We start from the raw sequence: 21,108 nt of genomic DNA on the forward strand, positions 1-21,108 counted from the left end.
GCTTCTGTCTCAGCCCCCTGAATAGCTGGGATGACAGGTGTGCACCAACAAGCCCGCTAATTTTTGTATTTTTAGTAGAGACAGGGTTTCACCATGTTGGCCAGGCTGGTGTCTACCTCCTGATCTCAGGTGATCTGCCCGCCTTGGCCTGCTGCGCTGGGATTACAGGCATGAGCCACCATACCCAGCCCAATTGTCCAGTTTTGATAACTGTAATTTGGTTATGTAAGTTGTTAACATCAGGGAAAGCTGAGGGAAGTATATATAGGAACTCTGTACTATTGTGCAACTTTCTATAATCTAAAATTATTTCAAAATAAACAGTCGAAAAATTGAGGTGGGGGGAGCATGATAAATTTCTATATTCTTGCATTTAAAAAATTACCAAACTTGAGAGTCACATCAATTAGTGTCATTCACCAAAATGATCACTTTAACCTTTATAATGTGTGTGTAATGTGGGATCCCTTTCAGCATGTGGAAGGGGCATTAGCTCTGGGAGGCACACAGGCTAGACAAGAAAAATTTGGAGAAATGATACTCAGTGATATACAGCATTCATTCAACAGATATGCCAGGTAGGTGCTAAGAACACAACTATGAACAACATAATAGATTCCTGGCCTCTTGGAGTTTCCAGTCTTATTAATAAGGAAGATAAAATCAGAACGTTTGTTTTCTGTTTTTGTTTTTGTTTTTGCAAACATCAGAAGGTGGATTTCTTAGTATACGGCCATGGGAGCATAGAGACTTGTGTCAAAAGAAGAAATTTGCTACAAAAATTGGAGAAGGTATTCAAGTTGTTAAGGCGGTGGGGTGTGTGTGTGAGAGATTGTGTGAGTGTAGTGTGTGTGATGTGCTCTTGATGTGAACCAGTAAAACACACTTGTAGGCAGGAAAAGGCAGAAAGGTGAATTACAGGAGAAAAGTCAGTAGAAAGTCTTAAGGGGGATAGACTGAAAGGAAAGAGTGAAGGGAGGAAAGGTAGAAATGAGAACAGTTAAAGTCATTTAATAATACCAGGTAGGCCACTGTCCTAACTGCAAAGAAGGCAAGAAGGTCGCAGGGTAATGAAGGCCTCCTCTAAGTGTCATTTCAGAGGTGTGGGTGAAGAGGGTAGAGAAAAAGATTGGGGATGGGAGACACGCAAGAGGAAAACATCAAATTGGGGACTGCTGAGATGGCGAATGGAACATGAACATGGTATGGAAGAAAGGATACTAGCCGCCTACAAGTGGGGAAGGAGAGCATCCGGGTGGTACCCAGGCAGCAGCGAGCGTGTCCGGGGTGCGGCTGGCCCAGCCCGACCCCGAAGGGCTGGCGAACGGGGGCGCCTGGGACGGGCGCTGGGTCGGGGAAGGTTGCGGGGGCAGAGGGGGAGGTGTGCGCTGTGTTTGGTGATGTCATTGCAAGTCAGTGAGCGGTGAAATTTAACACCGGCCGGATTTGCTTGGCTCCTCTTCTTCCAGGCAAAAGCAGCCGGAGGCAGTCAACGCCGAGCTCCTGCAGTTGCCACCGGCCCCCTCGCACCGACTTGATTTCCGAAGTGGGTGTGTGTGCTTGTTTGACAAATGTTTGGGCGCGGGCTCTTTCCAAGGACTTCCTCCCCCACTTCATCTCCTTCCCTACCCCCACCCCTTTCTCCTCCCAGGCCCAAAGCAGAGGACTCCACTGGAGTCACAGAGTCGCCTTTGAACCGCAAGTGAACTTGAGTGCTGCACTAGCAGCCAGGCTCTCGCTGCCGCCGGCGCCCCGCGGCCTCCCAGTGAGGTTTACCTCCGCGCCCACCCTCCCCGGGGAGCGCAACCGTGGGCTCGTTCGTTACCGAGCCAGAGAGCTAGGAAGCCTGTCCTCCCCTTCGGGTGCTATTTCCTACCTCCTTCCGACTTCACCAACCCCACCCCCCCACTATTTTTTCTTGTTGCGGGTTTGGAGCATGGTTTTCATGTGATTGTTTTTTTCCCTTTTTCATGGACAGTACCTGCACCCTAGGCAGTTCAGAGTTGGCTTCTGTTTTCCGTTAGCGCTTTGCTGCACGGACAAATGCATACAAATGCATTTAGGAGCCCACAGAACAAGGCGTGGAAAAGTCTCCCCCACGGCAAAAACGTAAGTAGCCCACCCGCCGGGTAGGGTAGGGGTTAGACCAACCCCTCTCTCCACCCCCTGGTTCTGCTGAGCCTGATGGAGACCTGAGGTCCGGCTCCTTGGCACTTTTTGGCTTTGGGAGCGGGCAAGTATCCGCGGTATATTCCCCTTGTCTTCTCAGCTTGTAAAATACTGTGTTTGAAAGGATGCCTCGTGCCAGCAGATCTCAGAAGTTTATGCTAAAGTGATCTTTTGGCTCGAGAGGAAAAGTTCGCTGGAGCGAGTCCTGAGGTCCAGGGCAGTGGCTCCCGAAGCTCCAGAGCTCGGCTCAGACGATCTCTCTGGCTCCAGCCCCCGCCACCCTCGCGCCCTACTCCTCTTCTCCTCCCGCAGGGCCCTGTCGAGGTCCTGCTTCCCCGAGGTGCTTCTCAGGGCGTCCAGCCTGGCGATTGCTGTGACGCTAGAGATCACCCAGGGTCGGTGTGCGCAGCCTGGACCACTGGACACGGGCGTGAGGAAGGGTCGCCAGTTGGGGGAAGGGGGTGGCTGCAGAACCTTGGGCATCGAGGGTTTGCTTTACCCACGGGCTCAGAGGCAATCCCCTCTTGTTAAAAGGCCAACAAACGTTGCCCATCAGAGCCGAGGCTGCGCCCTGATCACTGCCCTGTCACTGGGGAAGTGGCACTCGCGGCAGGGACCGGGGAGGGGAGCAGGACATGGGGGCGGGCCTGCCCCTCCTGGGGCGGTTTTGGGCGGGTCCTGACGGGCACCCCACCTCCCTTTTGGGCGCTGTACCTGCTCCCATGCCTTCACTGGGAAAAGGGCGTGGACCAGGGGTTGCACGGCTTTGGCTGGATGCCCTGGTCCCCCTGGAAGAGGTCAGTGGGTTACACAAGTTTGCTTCTGGCCCCTGGGTGAGAAGGGTGAAGCGGCTGTGGAAGTCTTCTGCAGAGAGGCTGCCCCTCAGGAGGGTAGGTGGGAGGAGGGCAGGGAACAGAATTGACCGTGTCAGCTGAGGGCAGGCGGAGGCGGGGTGCGGAGAAAGAGCGCCTTGTGGTCGTGTTTGTATGAACATGTGCTTCCCAGCCGCATGCAGCCCAGCCTGGCTGGTGTGTGCGCGCGCGCTCTCCTCGGACCCCTGGAAGCCTCGCTGCTGGGCTTCCCAGCTGACCAGATGTACCTCCCCGCACACCCCCATCCCCATTCAACAGTGAAGAGGAAACCTCCCAACCTCCTCAACCCAGTGCGGGCAGCGCGGTACTGGAGGCTGGGGAGTCCCGGGAGCGAGTAGAGGTCAAGCTCTGCGGGTTGCCTTCTCAAAGCGGCTCACGCAGGTCGCATGGGGTTCCCAGGCAGAAGATTTCCCGCCGCTGTTCTCGATAAACATCCCTCTGTGTGGACCAGCTTGGAGAGTCGGGGGTTGCAGCCGATCCTGCGAAACTGACAGATCTTCCCGCTGATCAGGGGCGAATGCAGAGAGGCTCTAGCCCCGCCAGCCTGGAGACTCCAGGAGAGGCGGATGCAGAGAGGCTCTTGCCCAGCCAGCCTCCGCATGCTGCCCTCCTGCCGCTCCCGCCCTGAGGGCTTTCCCTCTGCCATCGCACGAGGCCCACGCTGGTGACTAACACTCCCCTTGGTACTTGTGACCAACCTCCCGGGTTAAAGCAGATCTGCTCCTGGGTTCTGTCTTGTCTGGTTTACACTTCCCTTCCAGACGCTCCCAGAAAAGGCCCTGCATAAATTCTTGGGCAGTTTGGGGTTTGTAAATTGGGTCCAGATGATTGGGGGGAGGGAGGCAGAGAAACCAAATAAAATGGATTGCACTAGAGGAACTTCTGAAGAAAAATTATACAACGTGGAGTGGGAAGAGAACCCTTGTGCAGAGACGTGGGGATGAGTAGCAGGTTCTGGATGAAGGTGTTTGTCTCCCATGACCACCAGAGGCCTTGCAGCCCTTGGTTATCTCATAATATCCAATTTGTTCTATTACAGGGGCCATTGGGGATGGGCTGCAGAGAATTAAGGGTAATCCATAATTACATCAGATTACAGAACTCACAGCTCCAACCACACACATGCAAACTTGGGAAAGATAGTTAATGATTGGGCTGAAAAAATTGTTTCTAGAAAATCGAATTTTCATAAATAATTTGGAATTTTTCAGTTTGAAAAATAATGCCACCAACCCTTCGGAGTTTGAGGCGGGGCGTGGGGGCGGGGAGCTGGATTCGGAAGAAGTAGCTGATTTATAATGTCAGGCCACTGAATTAAACCTTAGAGTCTCTGATGAAATCCCTGAGTTTTATTTTCCTTTTGTGGTGATGTTTTGTAAGAGAGGGAGCGCTTTTTAAAATCACAGTTCTGATTAGTCACCGAAAAACATTTCCAGTTTAAAACTGGATCTTTACAGACACTTTCTTTCATGGGGTCTTTCATATGGGGTGCCTAATGTGAATTTGTAGAATTAAAAAAAGGAAATGAAATCTGAAAGTCAGCTTTAGATATCTCAATTTGACATATTATCAGAAGGTCTCCCAGGCAGGCTATTACAGTAAATAAAGACTTTTATAACCAAAAAGAATTTTTGGAATATAAAGATCTATTTCCTAGATGGCATGAAATTTTATTTTTTAAAGTTGCTTATCTTTGTGTTCAAATAAATTTTTAAAACAAACTGATGACTCAGGGAGAGGAAATGTAATTTATGGAAAGTACTTTTGAGTGTCATTTAGACATTCTGCTTGGTAATTTGTGAACTGCAGAATAAAAGTAAATTTTATTATGGGAATTAGAATAGCTGTGCTAGTTTCCTTGCCATGCCTTCCAACTATGACTTATTTTAGAATTTGTAACTGTAAGTGAGAACTAAAGACAATTTTATTTTCATTCTCATAAAAGGCTAACATTATTCTGTCATTCATTTATTCATCATTCATTAACATATTTATTCAACACATGTTTACTGAGCTCCAACTATGTGCCCAGTATGGTTCTAGGCAGTAGAGGTACAATGATGGAGTATGACAGATCCACAATTGCTGCCCTCCCAGTGTGACCAGTCTAACAGAGGAAATAGTAAATGAAACAACCGAGTATCATGAAATGAGAGGAAGATATATACATGAGGGGCACCTAGCAGTCTTGGATGGGTGTGTAGGGGAGAAAAGGATAATACTGGAAGGAAAAGGCAACCAAAGGAAATGAAATCTAGACTGAGACCTTAGTGAAAAGAACATGAAATTTGCCAGACAGAAGAAACAATAAAAGGCTCACAAATGAGACAGCACAGTGCATTTGAGGACCTGAAAGAAATGAAGTTGGTTGGAGTACACATTCTAGGGAAGAAGTGACTGGAGCTGGAGCTGGAGAGAGAAACAGAGACCAAATTCTGAAAGGCCTTTAAACCATGTTTAACAACTAGAGGTTAGGGAGACTTGATTTTTCTTGATTTTGGGATTGGAGAATAGGTAGAAGATATCAGAGAATTTATGTATTTGTTGAAATGCAAGACCACCTGATAGTTTCACTGGAAGATTATCTGATTCATTAGTTCATTTGAAAATCTTTATGTAACACTAGTATGTGGCAGGAACTTTACTAAGCTAGGCAATAGTTTAACACTCTCTGTGATATTACTAGGACCGACTAGTTTAGCTGTATTTTTCTTCCCTCCTACTGACTGGACTCTAGACACTTTGGCTATATGAAGTTCTTAAGCTTTTGTCTCCCTTGCACTGCATGAATTGCTTGAATGCTTGGAATTTAACGAAAAGCTCTACAGGTTGAGTACTGCTCATCTGAAATGCTTGAGACCAGAAGTGTTTTGAATTTTGAATTTTTTCAGATTTGGAATATTTGCATATATATATAAAATGAGGTATCTTGGGGATGGGACTGAAGTCAAAACATGAAATTCACTTGCGTTTCATGTACACCTTATACACATAGACTGAAGTTAATTTTATAAAATATTTTTAGTAATTTTTTGCATGAAATGAAGTTTTGACTGTGACTCATAAAGTCAGGTATAAAATGATTCCAGCATGGCATCATTTCAGCCCTCAAGACTTTTCAGATTTTGGAGCAGTTAGGACTTTGGATTTTCAGATTGGGGGTGCTCAACCTGTAGTATGCTTCACACTGGTTTAGCTGTACAACTACCACTTGAGTTGAATTAATAGTTTGAAAAATTCTTTGTAAGTAAGTTAGTGACAGTACTACTTTGGTCCCTGAATCATCCAACTTTATGTTCACTGCTGTGATTGAAAACTCTTTTTTTTTCAGTTATTTTGAGAACAAAGAACAGAAATTTACTGGATCTTAGTAGCTAGTAAAGAGCAAAATCTGTAAAGCTGTCATGACTTAAGAAGTTTTTGGCACGTAAATGTAGGGTGGTGGAGATTGTTGAAATTATTGATGTATATTACGTGTGTGTGTTTTTCAGATTTGTTCACCATTTTCAATTGGTTTAAAAGAAGGTCACCAACTCATAAAAAGTTGCCTCTTCACAAGATTTTAGAAGTCCTTCCCACTATTATAAATTGAATCTATGTAGGAATGAGCATCAGTAGCCTGAAGACATATGTTATAATACCTAAGAGTCTCATGGGTACCCTAAACAAAAAAGATTCCTCGGATTACCCTAAAGCAACTTGGATCCTTTGAACAAAGAGGAAGTTGAATAGCTCTAAGAATCATCTAGGAATGATGCCTGGGATGGATATTAGTCATTTACATGTTCTGAGTATGGTCTTTGGATGTCTATTTTCTGTCTTCTCCTGTTTAGGCCTTTACCCTCACATGTCTGGTTATGTTTGGACTGTGGCTGGTGTCAAACTGAAAATGTGACTAGCAACCAGACTCATGCAGAGTGTTTCTTCTTTTGTTAGATATCAATATCATGGGTTATATATTTTGAGCCTTTATTAAGTGTTTATTACGATAGTGTTGACTTCTTTTGGATATGGTCTGATTTTGTTAAATGTCTGAGTAACTATGACTCTATAACTTTGTATTAGTGACACATAGTCCACATATACAAACCAGTGAATGAAAACAAACATGCTTTGAATATTTGAAAAATGTTCATGTTTAATATACCAACTGGACTATTTGTGGGAGTAAACTAAATATATGAATGAATTAACAACTTAGTAGACTATTTTAGGTTACTTAAATAGTATTGGACCAAAACCATAGGAAGACCTTTACAGTTTTGTGGTTAAACAAACCTTTTATATATATGTATGTGTATACATATATATACAAACAAACCCTTTATATATATGTATGTGTACACACACACATATATATAACATTTTGCTAAGTAATTTGTTTTTTGTCTTTTAATGCCAGTATACTAATGTGATCCCATCATACACACAAATTACAGGATTTTACATTTGGAATGTAAAACAAAGAAACATAAAATTTGTATTATGTCATCACATAATAGATGAGTCAGCTAAGACCCAGAAGAGGACAAAGAACAGCTGCTTCCCTAGAGGTCTCTACCATCTACTGCTAATGTGGCAACTTGATAAGTTTTATTTGTTTAGGAAATATATAGTAAATGTAATATCATAAGGAGAAAAATCCAAAGAAACAAACAAACCTGTCCATTAGACATTTCCCAAGAATCTTAGATTCATTAAATACCCATTTTACACAATGATGGAGTTTGGCTCTTTATCAAATTGACTATGTCAATGAAGCTTCATCCTTACTCTGTGTACCCACTTCAAAGACAAGAAAGCTAAAATGAAAAATAGGAAAAAAAAGAAAAAAAGAAGAAGGCTTCCATATATGCTACCATAGCAGATTTTAAAAATTCTATTTCCCTTCTCTCTCTTTGGATATCTAACTAAAATTGCCTGTGTTTTATTTTATTTTTTCCAAGTATTAAAAGAATCAAGTCCATAAGGAAAAAGCGAATTCCTCAGTCATTTGGAGATAATACTTTTGATCATTTTCTTTTAAAAAGTATTTACTGTCAATTTCATGTAACACATGGGTACACTAGAGATAAAGATGAAGACCTGCTGCTTGCTCAGATATTTACTTTCATAAAAGGTAGGACTTATAGGGGTATAATAAAGTCACAATTAATGTATCAAAAGTACAGAGATGGGGGAAAGACTCATTCCCCTTTAGAGATGATGGGAAACTTCATGGAGCAAGTATTGATTTCATTAGGCTTTGGGTATACTTAAGAATGATAGGTGGAGACTGGGAGGGCATTTCAGACATATACAAGCTCTTCCCAGCGAATGGAGAATAACTTGGTATGACTGGAACTTTGGAGATATCAGGGGTAGTGGGATCCATACTGCTGAAAAAGGACATTGAAGCTGAATAATAAGGGCCTTGAATGCCTTGTAAGAAACTTTTCCTGTTCTTTTTCAGTTGGCTATTAGTTTTGGTTGTAACTAAACAAAGAGAAAGATAATCTATTTCAGTCATTGATCTCTACCACTCAATTAGTCATCAGCTTTCGTACATAGGTACATTTACGTAAGGTATGGCTCAACTGACTTGTCATAATCCCCTAGGATCACCTGTCTAAAGAAAGATGTTTGATGTCCTCAGGTTTTCCTGCCTCACACCAGGAATGAACTTGTTAACATGTTTATTTCCATTTTTCTCTACTGAGGTCACTGGGGAAGTTGATGAGTTTGTTGAATTGCTAAATGAGCAGTTCTGGCTGTTGTAATCGTCATTAGTTATTTTTAAGGGAAAAGTGCCTGTTGGGTTGTTTCTGTGCATCTGAGTGAGCCTGATTACCTTGGGCAGGTGAGCCATGCCTCCATTCACATTCAACTTTCTACTTAAGACAGCATAATTCAGATGCACCATCTTTCATTGACTGTAATCCTAAGTAAGCAGTTTCCTAATCTCACTGATATGTATCCTGCCAGTTATATGTTGAAATATAAGTTCGAAAGGTAAATAGCCTCCTTACTCAAGCTCTGAATCACATTAGGATACATCCTGGAGAGCCCACACATCATTTTAATCTTGCACAATGGTCCTCAACCTTGTTTGCACATTAGAAACACTGGAAAATGTTTTAAAATGCCTGTGCTATGGACACATTAAAATCAGAATCTCTGTGGGGCAGGGAGAGAAAGATCCAATTATTAGTAGTTTTTAAAACTCCCCAGGTAGGCCAGGCATGGTGGCTCATGCCTGTAATCCCAGCACTTTAGGAGGCCGAAGTGGGCAGATCACCTGAGGTCAGGAGTTCGAGACCAGCCTGGCCAACATGGTGAAACTCCATCTCTACTAAAAATACAAAAATTGGCTGGGTGTGGTGGCAGGTGCCTGTAATTCCAGCTACTCAGGAGGCTGAGACAGGAGAATTGCTTGAACCTGGAAAGCAGAGGTTTCAGTGAGCTGAGATCGTACCACTGTACTCCAGCCTGGGTAACAAAGAGTAAAACTCTGTCTCAAGAAAACAAAAACAAAAACAAGACAAAACTCCTCAGGTAATTCCAGTGTGCAGCCAAGGGGTAAAAAGATCCAAACAGGCAGACATTATATCATCTCTTGAGGGTCATTTATTTTAGAGTAGTGGTCCTCAGAATGTAGTCCCAGATCAGTAGCATCAGCACATGCAGGAAGTTGTTATAAATGCATATTCTTGAGCCCCACCCCAGACATACTTAATTAGAAATTCTGGGGGTGAGGCCCAGCGATTGTTCACAAGTCCTTCATGTGATTCTAATCACACTAAAGTTTGAAAACCACGGACCTAGTGCAGTAGAAAAGGATTTTTAAAGGGCCAAATAAAAATTTAAGGGTCATGTCATGTTATAAAATTAGATATATATGATTTAAGCAAAAGTAAAATCTATTTAGATGTATTTTAATAACATTGTAAATGTAAACACAGTGAATGTTCTAAATAGTTTTTTTTCAGAGTTTGGTACACATACAATCTGCATTAGAATCACCTAGTTAAAATGTATGCATCCTAGATATCCATCGCAAATTTTTGAATCATAATCTCTGTGTTTGGGCCCCAAATCTGCACTTTTTACAAGTTGCTCAGGTGAGTTTAACATTTGGGAACCATCCATCTAAATGAATAATGTCATATATAAGAATGTTTCATAGGCCTCATTGCAATATATGGTTTAGTTATTTATCCATATCAGCTGAAATTTCTGCAATGATTCAGTTGATTTGTTTGTAGAGTTAGTGACAGTTGTTAAGTATTCTATCAAAACCTTGTTTTATAAGAGCTGTGCTATGGACTAAGTATGACCATAGAATGTTTGATTTTAAAATTACTAACAAAGGATATATACCATTTTAATACAAATGAAATTTGTGTTCCATTATAAATAGTCTGATTTTATATTTGCTGACTTAAACTTTGTAAAAAGATCATCTTTCTTACACTAAGATGCTCCTTATACTAGTTGGTAAAGGTAAAAACATCTTATTAGTAATAAATAGAAAATGTACCAATTACTACTAGCACATCAGGAATTTAATAAAAAGGAATTAATGGTTTATAGACAGCTCTATCATCACTCCTTGCAGAACTGCATTTTACAAATACATCATTTGAACAGTCCCTGGGTTAGAATCAAAAACAGAATCAGGGTCTATATTAGCAAAATTAGGTAATGAAGTATTGTTTTCAGCATGCTTATCATATCTCTTCAAAATTATTTCTCTAATTTTCATTTTGGAGGTAGATACAGCCAATTATGAAGAATGTTCAGCAAAATTTGTTAAAAGTTTGGTTATGCTAACAATGTCACAAAACATTTTTGCTTAGAAACCTCATCAATACAAATGGACATTTTAATTTGTAGTGATTGGGTACTGTGCTTATAGATACTACTAATCAAAATGCTCAGTGTTGACATCTACAGGTCATTGCTATTTTCAAAACCAAAGAATCATGAATCTAGTACCAGTAATTTAAGTATGATATTCAAATGACTTTCACATATAACCATTAATTTAAACAAATAAATAGCTGGTTCCATTAATTTATAATCACTATAGTTAAGCAATTATAATTTGCATTATTTTTGTGGAAATTTCTATTACTTTGTATGAAATTGCATACATGGTAATTTAACATAATATATGATAATAATACCACCTACACTAGTTCATAATTATTGAATGTTTCCTATGTGCCAGGTACTGTTTCCTGTGCTTTACATGAACTTTCTAAGTTAATCTTTGGAAAATCTTATGAGGTAGGTTTAACAGATAAAGCAACTAAGGCACAGAATGGTTAAAAAGTGTGCCCAAGTCACACCGTAAGTGGCAAAACTGGAATTTCCCTTCAGAGCCTTTGGTCTTAACCACTATGAATATTAAAATATCATGCTATTTAAAATAATCGCTTAATTCTTAATCTTGCATAGACTTTGTTTTGGATTTTATATGATTGTAAATGTCCAACTAGTAAGTTTTTCCCAAATGCTTTTTTCTTTTCCTAGGAAACCACTTCTTCATTTTATTGTGCTATGTGTGGCTGGGGTTGTTGTTCATGCACAAGAACAAGGTAAGAAAATTACCTTTTAATTTATTTGCTTACTTAAAAATTCTACTTCCAGACAGCAAAAGTACATAACTTTTAACTCATCATAGCCTTAAATTCAACATTAAACAATAACAAAAATTCCACCCAGTACCATGAGAATGTAAGGTTAAAAAAACCAATTTTGGGGGGAAATATGACCTTTAAGAAATTACTCATATCTTCTGTCTGTGAAATTGCTTACATTTTTAAGCAAACTCTATAAAAGAGAAGTTTTGTACAATAAAAAGGCTTTGCTTGTGACTTCATTTTAAGTGGGAGTTCTTGGGGGTGGCAAACTGTGACTGCATTACCTTTGCACTTCTTGATACAACAAAAGCGTATAATAAATGTTCCGTCTAGATTTGCATCATTAAGAAACAAAATGGACTTTGCATAGTAATAGGCTTAGGATTCTATTTAATTCAAATGGGGAGATTTAGAAAATAAACCTAAACTTGTTTTGTTTGTGCCTGCTAGTTAATTACTCTGGTAGTATGATGATAGAGTTTCAGGAGTCTATGTATATCCTAATTCATTCATTTAAACATGATTGAAGCATCTTGTATTTCCTGTGTGATATCCTATTGCCAATGATTGAAAATGTAAATAAGATAATGTCTCTAGCAACAAAGTGAAAAAAATGCCTGTCAAAGGTGAAAAACATACTAAAGTCAAAGAGAAAAATCCTAGAACTGTGCTGGAGAAAGTAAGAAAAATACAAATGAACAAATTAGAATGAATATGTGAAAGGTAGAGAGAAGCCAAAAAGGCAGAGTTGTATTCTGGTTGACCAAATTGACAAGTAGACACAGATAAATATTCTTTCAACTATTATATAGATGAATTAAAATATTTCTTAGGAGACATTTTCTAAATCTCTTTTATGGGAAATGATTAAATTAAGCCACATGTCACATGTAACTTCATGAAAAACTATTATTGACCAAGGCATTTAGGTTACTTCATTTTGCTTGAAGTAGTCATGAAGAGGAGAAAAACTCTCTCTTTTAATTTATTGTTATTATCACTGTTACTGTTTCTGAGAACTTACTATGAACTACTAGTCACTGTGCTAGTAGAATATACATTTTCTTCACCACTGCCTCATCGCAGGGTTTTGTAATTATGGCCATGATAGGACTGCTGAAACTAAGATTAAGGAGAATAGGTAACCATCTCCAAGTAACAGCCTAATGAATGGTAGAACCAAGATTTGAGCTCCTATTTTGACCGCAAAGTCTACAAATTCCTTAAAATTGAGACTCCTAGAGCCACAGAGAAGATAAGGAAGAGAAGAATATAATTATTAATTAAATGTATATTTTGTATCATGTCCTTTGCTGGTACTTTACATATATTATTCTAATCACCATAATGAACCTACAGAGTAGGTATTATAGATGAAGAAACTGAGACTCAAAGAAGTGGCTCACCTATAGCTTAGATTTGAATCTAGGTCTGTCCATCTCTGAAGACAAAACTCTTTCCCTTAAATATCCTCTAGCTTCACATTTGCCAGCCACTGGCATTACGAGTTTAATAATTTACCAAATATATTATTATCAAAGTATTAGAAACCTATGAAAGAAAGATATAGGGAAAATTAAATATTTATGAATAGATTTTTTACAAATCTAGAACCAACAAAAGTAGTAAATGAAAGAAACAATATACTTCTTTCACCCTTAATATCTCATTTACAGAATGTAAAATATGTTCTTTTATTTCAGGGCAAGCATCATAATTTTCAGTCTTATAGACCTAAGATTTTATTGCCAGTTCTTAACAAAAAGAAAAGTCCTTTAGAAAACCTCTCAGACTTTAGAAAATTGAATATTTTTGAGCACAGGAAAGAAATGGAAATAGTATACTAACAGAAACTTGGAAACACTTTTTTCCTAAAAGAAATTTTGTGATTAAATTGGCATGATGCAATTTGTAACACCTGCTCAGGAGATTGGAAAACCATTATCAGAAAAATTGTGTTTTTATATGATCACAGTTATTATTTATATTCATATTGCTGAATATGTTTGAGTGAGAGATATTCTAAGTTAGACTTATCAGAAATAAATATTTGTGTGCTTATGAGATTTTTCAAAACTTAAAAAAGTATATCAAAGAATTACAAGTACTGTACAAAGTTTAAAGGCCAAATTGTACAACAAAACATATAGCAAAAAGTAGTGTCCCTTCCTCTTACCTCCTCCTGCTATTCTCTGCCCAAACTCTTTTAGCACCTTCTTTTGGTTTTAACATCTATATTTAATACTATAATGTTTAAATATTATATTGACTTCCTATTATTAATGATGATGATTTAACATTTCTGTACTATTTTCTGTGTCTTCTTTTCCTCCTTCTATTCTCTCAATATAGCTTTATGCAATTTTTGGTTAAATTAATATTCACAATGCAGCTTATTATGACCATGTGCATATTTTTTAATCACTGAGCCATGTACGTTTATATTTTTTCTTGTAAATATTACAAGATTGCCTCCTTTTCTGTTTGCTTTATGTTCTAGGTCACTATCACTAAATCTCAGATATTTTGAAATATATTTTCCCCAAAAACACACAAAATACTCCAGAAATTTGATTTTTTCTGGGAGATATTCCTTCTGCATGCTGAAATTCTACTCTGCTATGGACCAGTAGTTCTCTGAGCTTCCAGTAGAGCTGATATCTGTGTTAGATGGAGTTCTTGGAACTCTTATTTCATCTTTCATAGTCTATTTCCTTATTTGGGTGCAGCATATCCTCCAGTTGCATCCTGAGAATATGCACTTGGGTGGTGCATTTTTTAGAACATTCCATTTCTGAGAATGTGTTTATTCTCAGTCTTACACTTAGAGGTAGTTCAGGTGAGTATAAAATTTTAGGCTGTAAATATTTTTCCCTCAGAATTTGAAAGATTTTCATCTTTTGCCTGTTTTATCTGGCTTGCAGGCTTTTAAAATCTGATGTTATATTAATTCTTGATCCTTTATATGTGACCTTTTGATTTCCCTTTTAATCCCTTAAGATCATCTATTTATCTTTGATGTTTTGGAATGTTACAATAATCTTTCTTGATACAGGTCTTTTTACAACTCATTGTGCTAGGCACTTAGTAGGCCTTTTCAGTGCGGAAGCATCCTTAATTTTCTGGGAATTTTCCTGTATTATGTTTTTCTTACTGATATATTTATTTCCTCTTTCTTCAATATCTTTTAAATATTAAATCTTCAGTATTGGGCTCTTTATTTTCTTATTTTTAGATCCTATTTTCTGTCTTTGTTTTATGTACTACTTGATATGAGATTTTTCATCACTTACTATTCCAAACATTTTGTTTAATTTCTTATTTCTTCTGTGTTTAAATTTTTAAGGGTTTTTTTTTTCGCTGAGACTAGTCCTTTTTTTTTTTTTTTTTAAAGCATCCTGTTCTTATTTCTTTGATGCAATGTCTACTCTTATCTCTGTAAGAATAAGAATGATGATTTTTTCAACTTTTCTTCTGCTGTCTGCATTGTCTTTGTTCTAGATTTTTATATTGGTCTGTTTTTTATGTTGGAGAAGTTATTTATAAGTATGCAGCATTTCTGTTATCATTTAAAAGTAAGACACTGGCCAGGTGCGGGGCTCATGCCTGTAACCCCAGCACTTTGGGAGGCTGAGGTGGGCACATTATCTGAGGTCAGGAGTTTGAGACCAACCTGGCCAACATGGCGAAACCCCATCTCTACTGAAAAATAAAAAAAAAAAAAATTAGCTGAATGTGGTGACATATGCCTGTAATCCCAGGTACTTGGGAGGCTAAGGCAGAAGAATTACTTGAGCCCAGGAGACGGAGGTTGCAGGGCAGAGTTCGTGCCAGTGTACTCCAGCCTGGCTGACAGAGTGAGACTGTTTCAAAAAAATTAAAAAAAAAAAAAAAAAGAAGAAGAAGAAAAAGAAAAAAAAAAGTAAGACACTAAAAATATGCTTAGCAACTGTTTGCATGGGTAGGCTAGTTAACTGAGATGTTTCACATAGAGGATGATTAAGTAGAAACCTGTCTGACTATTTTGTTAGGCTACACATGTCTGAGGCTGCAGAACTTCTCTAGAGAAGAATCCTCCAATATCTTACTTGTAGAATATAATCCTGGTTGCCACTGTTATTAGAGTTAAGTGATATAAAGAGGTTCTTGGGTTGGTGCGGGGAGGATTGTCTCACAATTTTGTATGTCAATTTTAGCCAAATTCTTTCTCAATATAGTGCTTCCCTTCCATTTTCCTGTATGATTGATTCAATGTTTCTATGTCATTAACCTTTAGTCTCCTTTAGTCCGGAAGCTTCTTATACAAACTTTCAATCCTCCCTCCCTCACATATCCCCAACCCCCAATTTGAAGTCTCAATGCTGAATTCATTGATTTGGTAACTTCAATTCTTGAGCCTTTTCAGGATTTTGCAATTATGAATCAGCCTGCCTGTCATTAGCATTTGCCTCTGTAAGCCCTTAGGTTCAGTTTTTTCAGTTCTGGTAATTTCTTCATGTGCTTTTCATTTTCCAAAAATTTGTTGATATATTTTGTCTGCTGTTGTCTCTTCTACTCATTAACTTTGTCCCTGTAGTTTTAAACCACATTTCCTTATTCTTGTTTGAGTAAGATTATAAGAATGAGAAGAAATAAGCATCTATGTGATTTGTCACGGTTTCAGTAAATTCCCTTAAATTTTAACACAGCTAAGAAAAAATATTTTAAGTACCTTATTAATAGATGTAAATTGTATGTTTTTTGTGTCCAGGTTTTAGGTGTAATCTAATGAATAAATGATTCTATCTCAAGAAAAATTAATTTTGTAAGCCTGAGTTTTCTGAGGATTTGACAGATGTAGATACCTTTTCTTACCTGATATGTGTATTTTCGTTATTACTTTGTCTGTGTTGGTGGGCTGCTGCCAGTGAGATGCTGGCATAGCTACAACACTTCTCTGCAATGACTTGCACCATGCATAATGTGTAACTAATTCTTAACATGCACATCTTTTTCAGGTTCACGATCCCTAGGTGTGAAAACCACATGTGTAAATATCTCCATGTAGAATACTCATCTCGAGGAAGGATTTCCCATAGAAATTAATCTGAAATGTGTTTATTGTTAACAGAAGCAGTTCATTGTAGCTGCAGTAACTTCAAGTCCTTTCTGCACAAACACTTGTATGGGCACTTAGCCGAAACTTTTATACATAGCTTAGAGCTTCATTTCTCATTTTATAAATAAACTTGAATTTATCTCTTTATACAGAATAGATGTGCTATTTAAACTAAGAATAGTTTTAAGAAACGATTGCCACCTTTAACATACCCAGTGTAATGGTGGTATTTAAGCACAGGTGTTCCAGAGCCAGCATCTTGGAGTTAAGTCCAGCTTCAACCATTTATTATCTAACTGACCTTGAGCAAGTTTCTTAAATACTCTGAGCCTCTTTTTTAATAATGCTGAAGTGAAGAAAATAATAATACTTACTACACAAGGCTGTTGTGTGGATAAAACAACACAGGTAAAGTGTTTAGCTCTGTGCCTGTTACATAAGGATACAATAACTTTGAGTAGAAGAAGGGGAAAACTCCAGATCCTTTTTTTCCCCATATCCTCATAATATTTGAAAAAATAAAATAAAGCGGTTTATTTTAAACAATTTCCTTTAGTTCCTTAACTCAGTGAACTGGAGCTGGGAAGCTGTATTTGAGTCTTGATTCTGACATTGACTATTTAGCTGAGACTATACAAAATAATACAAAGTGGATATTAGGCAATTGTCTAGTTAATTTAGTCAGTTTGAGTAAATTGGCAAGAAAACGAAAAGTATGTTGATGTCTGTATAATCGTTCTCATTTGCAAATTTGGTGACTTTATTTTAAACAATCATATTTGTTCTTTCCTACAAACTGGAAAGAATATAGCTTTGGGGACTTAACTGATCAAGACATACGAAAATTTAAAACAGTGAGAATTTTACATTTAAGTGCTATGTTATATTAATTCAGTTGTTTAATAGTTAAGAGTTAGCTCTGTAACTTGTTATAATTTATAAAGTGATACATTACTCCTTTTTATCTAAAAATTGATAACTTTCTTTTAAGTATTTTAAACTACCAATTACGAAGAAGTGTAAAAATCTCTCCATTTTGAGGGAGTAAACATAATTATATAATTCTTCTTCTTCCAATTATTTGTGATAGAGTATCGCTGAATATTCACACATATAATGGTTCTTTGGTTCCCTGTACTTGTAAAACGAGTATAACCATTGGATGTCCCATATCTATTTCTTTAGGCATATACTATATTCCCCCCACAGAGCCAATTGATACAGTCACTGAGTTTAGAGTCAAAGTCTTGGTTATGAGTCATAGTTTTATCCTCTACTAAGACTTAATTTCTCCTTTCTCCCTCCCTCTTTCTCCATCCCTCTTTCTCAATCTACTTCTTCTCTCTCCTCCCTCTCCCTCCCCCTTTCTCCTTCTCCCTCATCTTTCTTTTATTCTAACTTGCGATAACAATATCAGTGCTGCTTACTCTACAAGTTTCAAATGAAAGACAATAAAGTTTGGGCTGTCTGTGTCTACATAGTATGTAAGCTTAGAAGACTGATTTCATTAGCATACTAAGAGAGGATCTATTTCTCATTAGTGTTTAACGAAACAACAAACGAAAATTGTGCTGATGCCTTAAAGGGGAGGTAACGTCTTGAACTGAGCCTTGTAGGATGAAAAAAGATTGGAATGAAGGGATATACTTAGCAGGACTCTGACAGGATGAGATAAACAAAAAAAAAAAAACAGATAAGCTTTGTTATGGCAAGAAATTCAAGGAAGAGTAAATACAGAGAGTGGAGAATGCTGTGAAATGGGCAGATGTATCAGTGAAGAAAAAAATGAGTAAGGGGTATGTCTTAATCTGTTCTCATGCTGCTGATAAAGACATACTCAAGACTGGGCAATTTACAAAAGAAAGAGGTTTAATGGACTTACGGTTCCACATGGCTGGGGAGGCCTCACAATTATGGTGGAAGGCCAGGAGGAGCAAGTCATATCTTACCTCGATGGCAGCAGGCAAAGAGAGAGCCTGTGCAGGGAAACTCCCCCTTATAAAACCATTAGATCTAGTAAAATCCACTCACTATTGCAAGAAAAACATGGGAAAGACCTGCTCCCATGATTCAATAACCTCCCACCAGGTCCCCCCTACAACCTGTGGGAATTCAAGATGAGATTTGGGTGAGGACACAGCCAAACCATATTGGGCTAGTATAAAGTTAGAGAGCTGTCCCCAAGACCACCCTTACTTCTGACACTAGCTTCAAGTTAAGGGGTCCCCAAGACTACTCTGAGCCTCAGTGATACTTTAGAAGGACTCACAGAACTTACCGAATTTGTTATACTCAGAGAATTCACTGAAGTGTTATATTCACAGTTAAGAATACAGATTAAAATCAATATAAGGACAAAGATTAAAATCAATATATTCACAGTTAAGGATACAGATTAAAATCAATACCTGGGTTTAGAGCGTCCCAACAAGAAAGAACAGTAAGTACAAATGCCATGAGTTTAAAATTAGTTGGGTGGGTTTAAGAATGAAGGAAAATACTAGTTTGGCTGGAGCAAAGTTAGGTAAGATAAAATGATAGGAGATGTGATCAGAGAGATAAGAAGAGAATAAATGGCATAGGTGTCTTATACCTTGGAAAGCCATTGGAGGATTTTGGTCAGAAGACTGGCATAATCTACTTTACACTATGAAAAGATTATTCTGCTTGCTTGTGTGGTTGTGAGACTCTTCACTGAGAGAAGCACTCAAGTAAGAAAAATGAGGTTTGGGGAAAATACATTGAAGTGGAAATGCTTTTGGAACATCTGATTTCTATTGGATAAATTCAATAGACAATTGGATATGCAAGCCCAGAAGAGAGGTTTGTGAGTCAGCATATGTGGTTGTTGTAGCCATGGTTTGGATGAAGTCATTAGGCTTGGTATTTATAGTAAAAAGAACAAGGCGTTGTCTTGGTGACACCACCATTTATTTTACACTTCAGAAGCAAATAAAGGAAAGAGATACAGTCAGTTCTGCTGTTAGGTAACACATACCTTTCCTAAATTTCACCATGATAAGAAATTGGCTTTAGATGACTTGCCTGCGTGCAAATTCTGCCTCTGCACTCCCTAGTTGGGTAAGCTTGGGCAGATAATTTAACTTTTCTATGATTTACTTTTCCTCTCACATGGAAATAACAACAGTGCCTACTTCATACAGTCGTTGTGCGAATTATGTGACTTAAAATATTAAATTTCTTAGAATAGTGCTTGGTACAAGGAAATTTAGTAAATGCTGCTATAAATCTTACTTTTTAAAAATGTAAAGTACCTAATATAGTGCTGGGTTGATCATTAATATTCTTTAAATGATAACTGATTTTCCAAGTGACATGAACTGATTGATTTTTTTAGATAGGACCACTCACAAAACAAGCAATTTACTTCAGACAACTTAGTTATTTCTTGTTAACATTGGTACGAAATACCTAAATTCAACCCCAAATTGTAATTTGGTGATATCTAAGTCCAGGTATGAATTAAATGTTAAAGAGTCTGACCTCTGAGTGAAAGCCTTTCTTCTTCTTCTCTCCCCCACCCCCATTTTTTTTGTCTCCAGTTCTCCCCAGCTCCACTCATATGTGCCTTCTACCCTTAAGTGTTATTTAGCCTCTCTTCTCTTAACATCTTGCTCAAACACATTTGCTAAGTGTATTCATACTCAGGTATGAAAGCTTAAAATTAGGATGACAATTTGATAATTTCACTTCAGGTACCAATTTTGGTGGCTATCTAGAGAGTATTCCTCACTGAGATTTCTGTGGGGTAAAAGTAATACTGCCATGATTAATTAGTGAGATTTGCCAAGGGATATGTGGAGTGGTGTGGGGAATATAATAGCTAAGAGGTCGTGTGGTGGAGCAGTCGAGAGACTTTAAAGCCATATTGATTGGGCTCAAATGCAGCTCAACCATTTATCAGCTGTGTGACCTTTACCAAGTTATTTAATCTCTCTGTGCTTCAGAGATTTTTCATTTGTGAAATGGGTGCAGACTTTAAGTATAAACTTGAAACCAAGAGATATTATCTTCCCACTTTTGTTCTGGGGTATCATACAGAAGAAAAAAATGAATGAAATAATAAACTTAAAAATCACTTTCAGCAAAACTAGAGGACTAATATAATCTGCAAACCCCCAAAATAAGCTCAGAAAAGCAGAGCCCATATGGAATAAGGTCAATAGTGAGACTTCAGAAAGCACCAGCAAAACCAGACTTCCTGAAGGTGAGAAACACACCCCAAAATACACCTTTAGCCCTTGTACACAAGTGTTACAGGGTCTGGGGAAGGCAGAAGCTGCCCAGGGGAAAGTATAATAAAGAAGCACAGATAATAGCT

General features: G+C 38.3%; 1 protein-coding gene across 1 annotated transcript in view; it reads left to right on the forward strand.

Moving 5' to 3' along the window:
• Window positions 1-1,670: 1,670 nt before the first annotated feature.
• COL24A1 (collagen type XXIV alpha 1 chain) overlaps window positions 1,671-21,108 on the forward strand; it is a 391,289-nt gene continuing 371,851 nt past the window's right edge. Inside the window, exons 1-2 of the mRNA XM_023207327.3 lie at window positions 1,671-2,109; window positions 11,559-11,623. Coding sequence (XP_023063095.2) covers window positions 2,054-2,109; window positions 11,559-11,623 — 121 coding nt within the window. The 5' untranslated portion in view covers window positions 1,671-2,053. The remainder of the gene's footprint in view (window positions 2,110-11,558; window positions 11,624-21,108) is intronic.

This window comes from Piliocolobus tephrosceles, chromosome 1, assembly GCF_002776525.5.
Source record: "Piliocolobus tephrosceles isolate RC106 chromosome 1, ASM277652v3, whole genome shotgun sequence".
NCBI lineage: Eukaryota > Metazoa > Chordata > Mammalia > Primates > Cercopithecidae > Piliocolobus > Piliocolobus tephrosceles.